This window comes from Phalaenopsis equestris, unplaced genomic scaffold (genome assembly GCF_001263595.1).
Source record: "Phalaenopsis equestris unplaced genomic scaffold, ASM126359v1 Scaffold001269, whole genome shotgun sequence".
Lineage (NCBI taxonomy): Eukaryota > Viridiplantae > Streptophyta > Magnoliopsida > Asparagales > Orchidaceae > Phalaenopsis > Phalaenopsis equestris.
Window position 1 is genome coordinate 20,129 of NW_018165708.1, and position 15,336 is coordinate 35,464.

General features: G+C 34.4%; 1 protein-coding gene across 1 annotated transcript in view; it reads left to right on the forward strand.

The window, feature by feature from the left end:
- The first annotated feature begins 989 nt into the window (after positions 1-989).
- The window catches only part of LOC110033728 (mitogen-activated protein kinase 1-like), a 47,815-nt gene continuing 33,468 nt past the window's right edge, over positions 990-15,336 (forward strand). The window contains exons 1-2 of the mRNA XM_020737788.1: positions 990-1,451; positions 1,595-1,724. Of these exons, the coding sequence (XP_020593447.1) occupies positions 1,228-1,451; positions 1,595-1,724 (354 nt within the window). The 5' untranslated portion in view covers positions 990-1,227. The remainder of the gene's footprint in view (positions 1,452-1,594; positions 1,725-15,336) is intronic.

The window sequence follows — 15,336 nt, forward strand, 5'->3', positions numbered from 1 at the left end:
TACTTCATTTACATCTTTAATATGGTCAATTGAAATATTAAAACCTATTGTGAATCCATAATGTCTTGTGAAGGCTTTGTGCTCCTCAACTAATAATAATCATATTAATCTCGTGGGTGAGAAGGTAAACCATGAGTTAGTGCAAATAAATAGAGAGATAAGTTTTGATTGGTACAAATTGATGATTCTAGGGTGACAGACTAGAACCATTACCAATTTGATCTAGAGTTGGAACCCAAGGACCGGTTAGTCCTATAAAGAGGACACAGTGGGTAATCGAGAGGCGAGAGACTATAACCTAAATAGCATAACTTACGATTTAAGAACTTACTTTAGGTTAGCCAACGTTCTTTATGCACCCGAAAGATGATAAAAAATATGTATGTTCCTCTTCGACACAAAACTACATTTTAGCTTTTAAACATTTGATTCTACACTGATTATAATCTCTTTGCAAGGGAAAAGAACTTTTACATAATTTGAACTTTTCTTCATAAAACTAGTTTAGAATCACTGCATTTTCTTTGAGCTTTGAAATTGAATTTAATAGCTTTGTTTTACACCTAAACTTCCTACCATATTTTATAGAGTTTAAGTTAAGTTTTACTAAGTCTATAAAAGAAGTTTTGGGATAAAAGGAGTTTAACTTTCTCTGTGGGAACGATACTGAAGTTCTTTTAAAAAATTATATACTACTTGAAACGATACATATATTTGCATAGTACCCATACTGTATAAACTATTAATTAAATTCTAAATTATATAATATATATATATATATATATTATACACACTAGCCGTTAAAATAATTTGGGTCAGGAGTCCGCACGTGGAGTCCAGATATAAAAATTTTCCCATCATAGTTAAAGCAAACGAGGCTTAAACTATTGGATTGGACTTGTTCTCTACTAGTCAAAACAGCCCACCCAGCATATTTACCCCTAATAAGCCACAATCGCTTGTGCACGATTCTCCGCGTCGCCTCTCTAGTTAGACCAATTGTACAGGATTTCTCCATCCATCGGTTATTTCATTGCCACCGTCTCTTAGCATATGAAACTCACTCCCACCTGTATATAGATTCGCCATTAATTAGTCCTTAAGCTTCTTTCTCCTCTTCTAACCGCGAAGTTCTAATTAGGCGCTGTAGGAAGAAAAGGGGATGCTTTCTTAGCTCCTGCGACCTTCGTCTCTAGGGTTTGTATCTTTTGGGGCAGAGAGAGGGAAATGGACCCAACAGCTCAGCCGGCAGACACGGACATGTCGGAGGCCGGTCAACCGCGTCAGCAGGCTGCTGTGACGCAGCCGCCGGGCCTCGAGAGCATACAGGCCACTCTAAGCCATGGCGGACGATTCATACAGTACAATATATTCGGGAACGTCTTCGAGGTCACTTCTAAGTACAAGCCGCCTATTATGCCCATCGGGAAGGGCGCTTACGGAATCGTATGGTACGATTTCTCTAAATTTTATCTTTTGTGTTGAGTTTAGATTTGTTTTTGGGCGTTGAGCTGTGGGATTGGGTAGAGGGTTTGTGCATGTACTTTCGGTTTCTAGAACTAAAGAAGTTGGCTCAACTGTGTTGCTCATTCAGCTCGGCGTTCAATTCTGAGACGGGGGAGCAGGTGGCTATCAAGAAGATTGCCAATGCTTTTGATAATAAGATAGATGCGAAGAGGACGCTGCGGGAGATTAAGCTGCTTCGTCATATGGATCATGAAAATGTCAGTGAGCTCCTCTCTTTTCGATTTGTTTATTATTACAATGTGCTGTCTTAAAGAATATCTAACGTTATGGGTTTATTTGCATGAAGCTATTAGATTCTGGCTCCATTTTGTATAGCCGTATGCTAGCTTCTTCTATATAAACAACAAAAATAGTTTTATGATGTTTTTTGTAATAGCGGTCAGAAGTCTAGTTCTGCAAAAGTTACTAGTAAATTTTTTTGGAAGTTTAAGGTTGCTTTTGTTTCGGTTGTGTCTGTACAAAATTTCAATTCAAAAGTTGCTATTGAAAATCTATTGTTCAAAAGTTGGTGTTTAATAAAAATAGTCTATTTGAAAAACACAATTATGAAAGTGCTGTCTGTGGACTAATGACTCCCTCAGTGTATATTATGTAGATAACACAGTCATTTTAATGTCCTTTGGATTTTAAAAAATTGAATTTACAGAATTTACTAAAATCTATTTAGGATGCGTTTGTTTTAGCTGTGACTGTAGAAAAGTTTGTTTCTAAAGCTACCGTTGAAAACCTGTTGTTCAGAAGCTGATGTTTCATAAATAGTTGGATCTGTTTGAAAAATATAGTTTTGAAAGTGCTGTCTGTTGACATAATAACTGTAATACCCCTAAAGTACATAAATACAGTTCAACTTACTGTTTGAAAAACATAGTTTCGAAAGTGCTTTCCGTGAAATAAATCCAATAACAATCTATACAGTTTTTTTTACTCACAACATCAAAGGACAAATTAAGGTGAACTATAACTGAACCATAAGAAATCATCAAATTATATCTTCCAACAATAACATACTACTAAGAGATTGTGATAGATTAGGTACTGCATCAATGGAGTTCTTAATGGGATCCCAATCAAGTTGGATAGATTCTCTTTTGAGCTCTTTCGAAAATTTTTAATTTTTTTTAACTGATCCCACTTGTTCTTTAACTGTGTTCAGTAATAAAATCTGCTTGTTCTTTCTTGAAATTGTAATATTTTGTGAACCTTCTTTGCTAAAATAGATTGTGGGTCTATTTCCTAACTCAATTTCACGCAAGCATATGTCAAAAAAATCATTTTGATTCTTTTTCTCAAATAGTGGATGACGTGCTGCCCCATGTGTTACCTATTTGTTCTTGTATCTATAAGTTCAATAGTTATATGATAGATAGTAGAATATTCTATGCACTAAAATATGATAAACATTGCATAATTATCTAGAGATTTGAGAATTGGTAAGCAAATTTATGAAAAGCCAACTGCATTGAATTTGCAAGTGACATAACTACAAAATAAACATCTTCACCATAAAATTTTTATGCTTTTACATATGGAACACCTAAATATTCATATTGTCGTGCATAAGAATCAATTCTTCGACATCTTCTAAAAGACCACCATCACTATTCATGCAGCAAACCAAAAGTATGATAATATTTAACATTGACTGTCCATAAAGAAACCCCCATCTTGAAGTTGAAGACTTCTTTCATTTTTCCCAAAATCCCCCCAAATTGCTTCCACGGTTATATAATAAAATGAGAAATTACATGCACAACAAACAAGCCTTAGGCATTCAACCATAAACCCTTAAACTTTCATATTCGCATTTATTGCTCGGATTTTCATGTGCTAAATATGTAAATAAATATGAAACATGTGGTATGTTAAATGCCCTCAATTGGAGAACATAAAGAGAAAAATATTTATAATACATCAATAAACCATTTTGAGGATAAACCATTTGTTAAAACATCCAAACAAAGTGCTTCCGCTGTCATAGACCACTCTCTTTAATATTCGAATCAGGTCTAGAACCCATCCAAAAAACAATGCTTCCATTGTTATTAACCAAAATATTGAGCTCAAGTAACGTAATGACAAAAAAACTAAAAAAAGAAAAAATTTTTGGTGTGTTAGAACTCAAAATAAAGAAGATCCGTTTGACAATAAATGCAAATTCTCAACCATATGCAATCACTTTCATAGATCTGATGGTATCAAATGAAAAAATAAAATATAGAGAAGGCAAAAAGTCACGATTCTTCTCCTCACCAACGAATTGAGCACATAAAAAAGGGCAGGACATGATATAAACCCAAAATATGTACATCCAACATTTTTTCCTCCTTATAATAGGATAGTTCACGATCATTATAGAAGGTCTTCCTACCTTTAATCGAGACATGGATTGCGAGAGAAAAGCGAGGAGGCAAGCTAAAGAAACATACCAATGTCGACGAATGAATGCAAGGGCAAAAGGGGCTTTGGATCCCTCCGGGGCGAAGTAGGGCTAGAAGAAGAATGAAAGTGAGGGTAAGGAAAAAAACCATCGCTGTTTATTCGCGAACCGCGGGATGTAGGCGTTGGCTTGCGGTCACGAAAGCAATATTTTTAGGATGCGGTTAAAAACCTGGACGAAGAAACGGACCCCAAACGCACAAAAATCACGTTTTTTATAAAACGCCGATTCTAAAAGCCGAAACAAGCCTTAGTAAAAATGGTGAGATACTTTAAAACATGATTTGAGCAGAAATTAACAAAAATCTTTTAAAGCAGTAAAATTTGCATCTTTATATCCCATTTTTCCTTAAATCCAAGGTTTAAACCACATAGGAAGATTACTCTCTCCCACATTTTGCCCACTCTCATTATTTCTCACTCTCTTTTCCTCTTTTCCTATATCTCTCTCTCTCTTCATCCCTTCTCTCTCTCATTGTATCTTCCTCTCTCTCTTTATCTCACTCTTATAGTCTTATCACTCTCTTCTCTTCCAAATCTTCGCTTGCTTCTCTCCCACATATGAGTGAGATAAAGAGAGAGAGGGTTGCATTTCCAGCCCCCGCAACCCATTTCTTGAAATTTTGATGGATGGCTATGTGAAGATTATTCTTGAAATCTTTTTGAATCCTAATGCTAGAAAACAAGGACAATGATGTGCTGGTTTCAAAATACCAAATGACAACACAAATGGAGGGGGGCTCGCTGCGGTCCTTCACGCGGAGGCAGAGAGGGCAAAGTGAATGGAGGAGAGAGCAGCGATCGCAAATGGAGGAGGGGCTGCGGGCTTTCTCCTTGCAGTCGGTTAGGGCTCGCGAGGGCAGGGACAGTCTTTTCGTAATTGCGAATGCGGGACACAACTATTGATTCGTGGTTGTGAATAATAAAAGGGCTCGCTCCGCAGTTTGAAACGCCCAGGCAAACCGCACGAATCAAACAATAAAATAAGCTTGTTCGGTTTAGAATCCAGTTTGGAAAACCAAAACAAAACACCCTAAATTAGGTAGCCTACGTCAAAAGCGCTTATATTAATTTTTTGAGAAATTTACTTGGATATTCCCCACATAAGTTATATATATTTACATATCTAACATCCAGAATTTGATATTTACACTTTTAATACCTTGGTGTCATAAATCTATTCATGAAAATGTGTATTTTACTTTTTAAAAGGTTGTGATGGTGGTATTTTTGACGTGATGTTAAAAAATTGGAGTAGTATGCATCTAAATTTGAAAGTTTAGGCATTATATATGTAAATACATAACAATCGTGTGGTATGTTTTTTAAAATTTTTTAGCTGTAGATCAATTAAGATTATGATATTATATTATCATGAAATGAAATTCATAATAAATCAAATTTGGTCATTCTATCAACACGTATTTTAACTAACATTGAACTAGACAACACTTCTAACAACTATTTAAATATGATTTTACCAAGCCATGCTATGTTTTTCTCTACTAAACCGACAATATAGGAAAACAATGGAAATATAGTCTGTTTTGGTTAGTTTGTTGTACACTCTTGATTTCTGATTTTGTTGAATATTCTGAAAGTGCTTTCCTTTATTAACTTTTTTTTTATTTAAGGTTATTCTTTCGAATCTAGTTTATGATGTGAGAAATAATGGGTTAATTCCAAAACCACGGCCCTACAATATGTATTATAGCTGCTTTTTGTATCCATCTTGATTTTTTTTTTATTTAAACATGATCACTAATTTACCTTTTCTTGTATAGCATTCATAACTTTGAAAGGATTAACATATTATCATGTACATTTACTAATACAGCACATTGTTAAGGATTGGGAACACTAGGGCCATAAATTGAATCCAATACCTTGTAAATATTGAACCGTCAAGAAGAAATATAAGTTAATGGGTAGGGATTGCTATAAATATATATTGAAAACTTATTTTTCACTTACGAAGTGAAAGTATTCCCCACTATCTTATATATTTCAACAATCTTCCCCTCACATGAACTCCTTTGTATGAACCATCACTCTCTTTCAAATTAAAGTTTTTCAACACCATCATGTATTATGCACCAGATGCCTACTCAATGATGTGGAGTCTCTAGAGAATCATCTGCTCCTGAATGTTGTTGACCTTAGTAGAAGTAGTCAAGCCACCATGACCCATGGGAGCCAGAATCTAGATTGAACGCTTGATCCAAGTTAAACTATCGAGTATAACATTAGTTGTTAACAGGGTGGAGTTCTATGGGCCCAAATTAAGTCCATTGCATTAGTATATGAGCAACCACTCATCAACTTAGAAATTTATGCCAATGGGTAAGGACTTCTACAAGTATATTAGGAACTCATTTTGTTATTTCACTTTTTATGCCATGCTATTCTTTACTCTTATGTTTTTCTCAACCCATATTATTGTCTCAGGCCACTCCTCATTTCACTATGGGTAACCAAGCTTTTATTCATAGCTTTGCAGCTGAACCTGTGTTACCTTAGCATTCACTTGTGTTAGCATTCATTATCCCTTTCCATAAACTTGTGATCGGAGAATTGATCAAACTAGCAATTTGTAGGGCTGTATAATAGGGAACTTTATTTACCCAAAAGAGCTAGCAATTTAGATCAATCTTGCTTTTTGTGGATGCTATATGGTCTCACTAGGAGGTGTGAAAAAAAGAAAATTTTACAATTAGATGCTTTCTACACATTCTATGACTTGGCAAGTCAAATAACTTTGAATGACAGGAAATGGTGAAACACATTGAAACTATTATCTATGTTAAAGGATAAAAAAAGGATAAATCTCAAATAAAAAATTTAGCTTCAAAATGTAGCTAGGGTCGTCAATTGATCACCACGAGGTGGTTTGTTAGTAAAAGATTGAATGGATAAACATAGAATTTGAGAGAAAGAAGTTGGAGAGGAGTTGAGAGCTTAGAATTTTTCAGAAGGTGTTATAAGCTAGAATCCCTTCAACAAGGGGAGTCTTTATAATCATGAAAGGACATACAGGATGCATCCAAATTATTGGGAGAGTGACTGGGATGAGTTTTGATACAAATTATTTAACTTTATAACAATGCAACTCGTTGTTGAATCATAATTCTTGTTGTCACAAGGAAAATGTTTTTTTTTTGGTCTTTCTATGAGATGCTGGAGGCGTACCATGATTGAAAAAGAGATTGCTTGATGGTATAAAGGATCAATAAATTAGGTGAAAAACGATCATTGACAAACTAAGTTTACCAACTTTATGTTCACGAACTTGGCTAGTTTTGCACTTCACCTAATTCTCCATGCTCAAGTTTGCATCCAAATTCATGAACTTGACTAGCCTTGAGCACGACTTAGTTCCCCTAGACTGCAAGTTAACCAAGTTCACAAATTTGTGGACTTGAAGTTGGTCAAACAACCTTAACTTGAGAACATTGACTAAGTTCACTTGAGCTTGGCCGTCTAGTAGTTTGTTTTGTCTTTAATTGAATTGGTTGACCAATTTCATGAACATACCAAAACTTTACCAACCACCTACTTTAGGCCATTTCACTTGTTTTGATGTTTCAAGTCTCAGTTGAGCTTAATAAAGCACCTTTGTGGTCCTATGTTGTCACGATCCGGCTTGGAGCTTGAAATTAACCAGGACGGGAACAACCGGTCGAACGATATGAATTAAATTTTCTATATTCATTTACTATTTAATAATTAAAAGAGTCACCAAACAAATTAAATTAAAGAAATATATTTAAATTTATCTCGTTATTGGTTGTATACATCTTCTATAAATATTTTTCTTTCTTTCGCTCATTTTTTAAATCACTTAATTAACCTAAAAAGTTAGTTTAAAATAACAATGAACTAAACAAACTAGTAAATATTCATACTTCTAAATTACAGTAATATAAGAAAAAAGAAAAATAATATGCATGCCAGTAAACTTTTAATAAATCAATATAAACATTTGAGATGCCATTGAATAAATATTACTATATCAACATCATACCAATATTATTCCATATATGTACAACCATTATGTGGGTATCATCTAAATTTTGTACCACTTATGGTGCTTCAATATCAATATCCTTTTCAATATATGTGCACGGATATTTTAGCGTTCCCCCGCTAGTACCATAATGGGATGACTCCATCATAGTCAGTCCTGCACATGCAAACAGTCAATATAAACGTAACATTCATGTGCTCATTGCATTCAATTCAATATACTATATATAACATACATCAATGTATGATATTAAGTACTTACGAAAATTTCTAACAATGTAACCAATAAAGAAAAGAAAATATAAATAAAAACAAAGCTTGTACAAGTATCTACTATTGTAAAATACTTGAGAACAACCAAAATATTACAATAGATTAAAAATATGAGTATTCACCTCTATGTCAATTAATCTGCTATTTGATTTGCTAGGACGTCGACTCTTCTAAAATAGAACACCTCAAAATCATTATGGTATTCATATTAAAATTTAATTTTATTGATTATGTCATTACAAAAATAATTTAAATTAGTTTAATTAGTTAAAAATTTTCATTATTTTACTTTATATAATTCTATTTATTTTCTGTTCAATATATATATATGTGTCTGTGTGTTTGCGCGCGCGCATTATTATTATTAATTATATTATTAAATCATTTTAGTAAATCTTATTATAACATACCTCCGTAAAGCCTTCAACACGCGTAGACCACGATTCCGCCTCCTCTTCGCATGGGCGAGCTTCTCCTCGACGTGTGATTCCCGGCTTGCTCCCTTGCACGATCTGACATAGCTCCCCTTTGTCGAAGCTGCGGCACAATGCGACAAAGAAATTACTTGGCTTTGCCGCCACCCTCTTCCTCCTCTCTGCTCGACAGAGACGTCACAGTTCGACATAACAATGCTATGATCCTCTTCCCTTGAGCTCTACGCACAAGGCTGTTGTGTCGCTTCTTCGGGTAAGAAGACACACAACTTCTCCTTCTTACTTCCTCTACTCTCTACTTGCACACACGAGTGCTCCCACCTCTCGCATCGATTTATAGGGCGAGCTTGTATTCTGCCTTTCAACCTCTTAGTTTCCCCCACTTTGTTCGGCTGCCCGACTTCTCGCCTCATCTTCTTCAATTCCTCCTTTTCCCTTTCTCCAAGTAACTGAACCAGATGCAACAATCTCCCCTACCTATGAAAATTTCATCCTTGAAATTTAAAAACGGACCACAAGTCATGTCTCATTAAGTAGGTCAACCTTAGCTAGCAATAAATCTTCTACCAAACTCCTTTCTCCCATGATTTCAGGTGTATCATTATGTCTGAATGAAGATGATTATTAATTTGAGTTAACTTGTTTTTTTTAATTTTGATTATTATTAAAATTTTCTTATAATTGCTATATTGACTCTTTCATAAAGATTACATTAATTAATCTTAAATCTTGGCTCTGGTATCACTTTTGTCACGACTTTATCTGGGGCTTCGAATAATTAAGACGGGAACAGACGATGTGAATTAAATTTTTTATATTCATTTATTATTTAACAAATGAAAGCCATTAAATAAATTAAATTAAAAAAATATATTTAAATTTACCTCGTTAGTGGTTGTATGCGTTTCTGTAAACATTTTCTTTTTTCGCTTATCTTTTAAATCACTTAATTAACCTGAAAAGTTCATTTAAAATAGAAATAAGCTTAACAAACCAGTGAATACTCATACTTCTAAACTACAATAATACAAGAAAAAAATATGTTTGTAAGTTGAGCTTTTAATAAATCATTATAAACACTTGAGATGTTATTCAATGAATCTTATTTTATCAAATATTATACCAATATCTTTCTAAATCTGTGCAACCGTCACAGGAAAACTGTCTAAAAATTATACCATTTAAGGTACTTCAATATTAATATTCTTTTTTATTTACGTGCTCGGGTACCTTAGCGTGCTTCTATTAGTACCATAAAAGGGCGGTTCCATTATAATCAGTACTGACATACAAACAATCAATATAAACATATCATCATGTGTTCATTAGATTCAATTCAATATACTATATAAAACATGCATCAATACATGATATTAAGTAGCTACAAGAATTCCTAACAATGTGACCAATAAAGAAAAGAATATATAAATCAAAATAAAACTCGTACAACTATCTATTAATGCAAAATTATGGAGAACAACCAAAATATTATCATAGATTAAAATATGAGTACTTATATCGATGTTGATTAATTTGTTATTTGATTTGTCTTGAGGTCGATTCTTCTAAAATGGAGAACCTCAAAATAAATATGATATTCATATTAAATTTAATTTTATTGATTATGTTATTACAAAAATAATTTAAATTACTTTAATTTGCTAAAAAATTTCATTATTTTACTTTATATAATCTTATTTTTTCTCTATTATATATATATATATATATATATATATATATATTAATTTTCTTATCATCTTTAAGAGAGTGTTGTATTGCTTTTATTTGTGGGGTTGTGAAAAAGTTTCCTATCAGCTTTAAGTTTGTTTCTTAAATATCTCAAAGTAGATCAGAGAACTAAATTATTGTACCGAATTTGAGTTGACATTAATTTGATATCATTTTCTTTATGAATATTTCAGTCTCACCTACATAAATCATGCTTTTTGCTGTTCTTCTACTTTAAAATTAGGCGATTTTTGTTAGTGTATAATCTGATATCTAACTTCCATAGTATTTTATGACGTCTGTATATATATATATATATATGTATATATGTGTGTGTGTGTGTTTATATATACATATATATTATTAAATCAATTTAAAAAACCTTATTATAACATACCCATGCACACACCAGGAAAAAAATTGCGTACATAAGACGTACGCAGCGCTGCGTGCAATACCAATTAGAGAAAGACACATCAGCTTCACCAGCCCCACCTTAAAACAAATAGAATTTTTACCGCGTGTGACCCGTTGACCCGACCGCCATTTTAACCTCTATGTAACCCCGTTGTAATCTCCGCTGTCACCCCCCTGTAAAGTGCTTGTAAACCCTATGTAACCCCAGTGTAATCTCCGCTGTCACCCCCCTGTAACGCGCGTGTACACTGGATGTAATACCGATGTAACCTCCGCGCTCACCCCCTGTAACGCGGTTGTATACTAAATGTAACCCTGGTGTAACCTCCGCAGTCACGGCCCTAAACTGCACGTGTACGTGGGATGTAACCCCGGTGTAAGTTCTGCGGTAACGCCCCTGTAACGCGCATGTACTCTTGTTGTAAAACCGGTGTAACCTCCGCGGTCACTCCCCTGGATATACACTGGATGTACATTATATGCAACCCCGGTGTAACCTGGAGACTGTACCGCGCGTGTAACCGGAATGTAATGTCTGTATAACGTCGTCTCCGCGGAATCGCCATTGTACCCTTCGTGTAACTTCAATGTAACAGCGAGTTATGTGCATGTAACCCGATGAAACTGCGCATGTAACGTTGGTATAACTGCGATGTAACCCTCAACTTCTTATAACCTATTTACCCTAGTAAAAATTAAAAAAATCACGCAGTAAGAAATCTTATTCGAAAAAAGGGATTCGCGCTGCTAGAGTTCCTTCATCGTATTCGTTTTCAAGTTTAGGGTTTTTGCTATTGTGAGGGAAGAGTATAATGGAGGGTAATGAGGAGACTACGAAGACCTTGGAAGAGACCAATGGTGCGGATTTGGGTGAGGGTAACCAGCCGGAATGCGAGCAAGCAACCGTTACGGTGAAGGCGGCCGTAAGCAGTCTAAGAAGAATGACAATCATCCTGTTTCTAGGTATTAATTAGATTATTGTGGCTATTTTCATTTAAATGGTGATATCGTGTCCGTGGTTATGAAGCACAACTGATATCGCGTCCAAAGTTATATATCACTTTTAATACATTAAAATTTATTTTATGTTTTGATTATTGTGGTTGTTTTCATTTATTTATCGAAACTTGTTTAATGGTGTTAAATGAATTTTAAATAAAACCCTAATGTCGCCAAACAGATATATAGATGATATTAAACTATTTTCCTGTATAGTTGTAGGTTTTTGAACCCAAAAGTATTGAATTGCAGATATCGTCCATCTACAACACGAGAGGTTCTCGATAAGGTCCGACCAAAAGTCGATGAAGACATGAAATAAATTGGAAGTCATGAGTTTGACTCAATTTTTTGAGCTCCCTCTGTATCCTTAGGACAATATTCTGACGATGCACATAATAAATTGTTGGGACGTTGATTGAATGACATTCAGTTTGGGAGGGAAAGGGGTTAAATTTGTTTCTGATGAAGTTGCATTACTGCTAGACATGCCCAATAGAGGATTTTCTGTATGCTGGACCAATGCTTCGCCTGATACAATTGATACAAGACAAATAAAGACTACCCTACTCAACTTTTCACCTGAGGAATCATCTCACAACCTTTTGCAATTAAAAATCCAGTTTTTAATTTCAAATTTGCTTTTTCTTTTAAGCAACTTTAGAGTTTCGAAAAAATTATTTTCTATTTGCGAGAATGTAGATACTTTTGTAGCGTACAATTGGCCAACAACATTATGTGAATTTCTACAGATGCAACTTAATGTTTGTGTCACTAAAATTATAAAGGATCAGCCACTGAGTTACATCAATAGTATTGTATTTCTTCTATCGGTTTGTGATATACCAATAAATTTTGAAAGATCCTTTAATCAATTTTAAAATAATTCATCATGTTTAACGCAGATCTGATTTTATGAGCACACTTCCTTGGTCCTTCGAGCATTGCCTCAGGTTAGACCAAGAATGCTGAGGTGGTCAAATGTGAGGTGAAATACTGTGAAGATTCAGCTAGCCTTTGAGAGGCTTAGGTCTGCCGATGTCAGCAATTTAGTTCTTTATTCCATAAAATTTGTTATGTTCACGTGATACTTTCATTGATTTTGATTCTATGTAATGTCTTGCAGGTTTTTGATTATTTTCCTGATTTTATGAGCACACTTCCTTGGTCCTTCTAGCATTGCCTCAGGTTAGACCAAGAATGCTGAGGTGGTCAAATGTGAGGTGAAATACTGTGAAGAATCAGCTAGCCTTTGAGAGGCTTAGGTCTGCCGATGTCAGCAATTTAGTTCTTTATTCCATAAAATTTGTTATGTTCACGTGATACTTTCATTGATTTTGATTCTATGTAATGTCTTGCAGGTTTTTGATTATTTTCTTGAAATTAAAGATAGCGAACATCATCTACTTGACTCTTCATTTCAAGAACCATCCAGTCCTGAGCAATATCTCCCACAAATAGACGTTCTATCCCAATCACAGTCGCCCGCATTCATTGATATTGTTGATGCTATAGTTCCTTATCATACCAGTCCTCCACCATATGATGATAAGTATCAACATACTACCTCTAGCATTAGATTTGAAGAAATTCATGAATTACTCAAAGATCATCATAAACTATTCTTGGAATTTCAAATCTCAGTTTATAATCGTCTTACAAATATAATCGTCTTACAAAGCTGGAAAATACAATGACAGATTTAAAATCTGAAGTTAAAGAAATAAATAAAGCACTAAAACAACCCGTTGGGACATTACCCACTAAATGAATGAAAGAGTCCCCGCTAGAGAGCCTAATTCATAGAATTAAGGCGAGACATGACAGAAGAAAAAAGAGTCTCAGTTCTCCATCTATGATATTTGAACGGAAGAAGAGACAAAAACCAACTCAAGAAGCGGCTGAAGAGCGTGAAGAGGCTGAAGCCTTGCACCTAAGCATTATCCTTAAAAGTTCTTCCTTATTAATTTAACTAACAATATTTCTTATTTAGCATATTGATATTGTACGTACAGGGGAAGTAAATAAAGTCGATCAGCAAGTCATAACTGGTGACATTACTTCTGATCATACAACTGTACATGTTAAGGTAGCTGACGAAGTTCTCCAAACACCATCTGTATATAAACATGACGATCAGGAACAAGATGACATGCATTATGTTGATGAAGACTACCTTGATAAGGTATATAACACTTCCTTGAAGTGTTCAAACGGAATGCTTAAATATTTCCATCTTACAATGTTTGTGTTTTGCTTATAGGTATGTTCAGCCCCACTTGCAGTCGATTTTCCTGCTAGAGAATAAATTCTAGATTATATACGGGAAACAATCGATATTTGTTGTAACAAATTCACTGACATGTAAGTATAAAATTTTAATTACTGATCATCTTTTACTTTTTTAATTATTTCTGATCTTAATTAAAAATTTGAGATGTAGGGGTGACTTAATAATTGATATGAGACATGTATCGTTAACCCAACGTTATCCGACGTATCTTGATGAATTACTCATCAACGGGTGGTTAGAAAATGAACATGTCGATTGTTTCGCTATGTTAATGGAGCATAAGAGGAGCAATAATCCAGAACTATACAGATCTTACCTATATGTGTCTTCATGCCACTGAACAAATTTTGAAATTCATGTGTCATAATCGTACAACCAAATATTTTTTTAATTACTAATTATTTTTTGTTATATATAGCATTCTCTGCAGCTGTACAAGATAGGGAACGTAAAAGACTTGGTGGAGCACATTACGAAACAGACCACTAAGAATGTGAAGTTAATTTTGCTACCAATAATCAATAATCAGAATTGGACACTGCTTGTTGGATCAATTAAGGATCTCAAATGGAGATTATACGATTCATTGCCCAATAGAATGCATTTGCATATAACTGATGCCGTTGTAAGTATGCAATATTTATTAGTTATATGTTTCCTACGGTATTGTTCATTCATTTCTAAATATAACTGTGCAGATTAAACATTTTCTAAGCGATGTGGGGGAATCATGTGAAGTTGATCTTAGTAAATGACAAGTTGTAATGTCTAGAGGCATTCCAGTGCAAAGCAACAGTTTTGACTGTGGTGTTTTCGTATGTAAATATATGGAAATAATTGTACAAAAAAGTAAATTTGAGTGGAAAAAATATTTGGACTGACAGATATTCATGTCATTATTTTGAACAGAAATAAACAACGAGATCGCTAAATTTGCATTGTCACAATGATCCATCTATTTTTCACCTCATAACAAATGTTGCAGTTGAGTTGAATGGAGCCAAAAGGGTGGATGCTATAGTTGAGCTGGTGGATGCTGCAGTTGAGCAGCATGTGTAATCCATCCAACTGAACTGCAGCATCCACCCCTTTGGCTCCATCCAGCTCAACTGCAACATTTGTTATAAGGTGAAAAATAAATGAATCATTGTGACAATGCAAATTTAGCGATCTCGTAGCCTATTTCTGCTCAAATTAATGCAT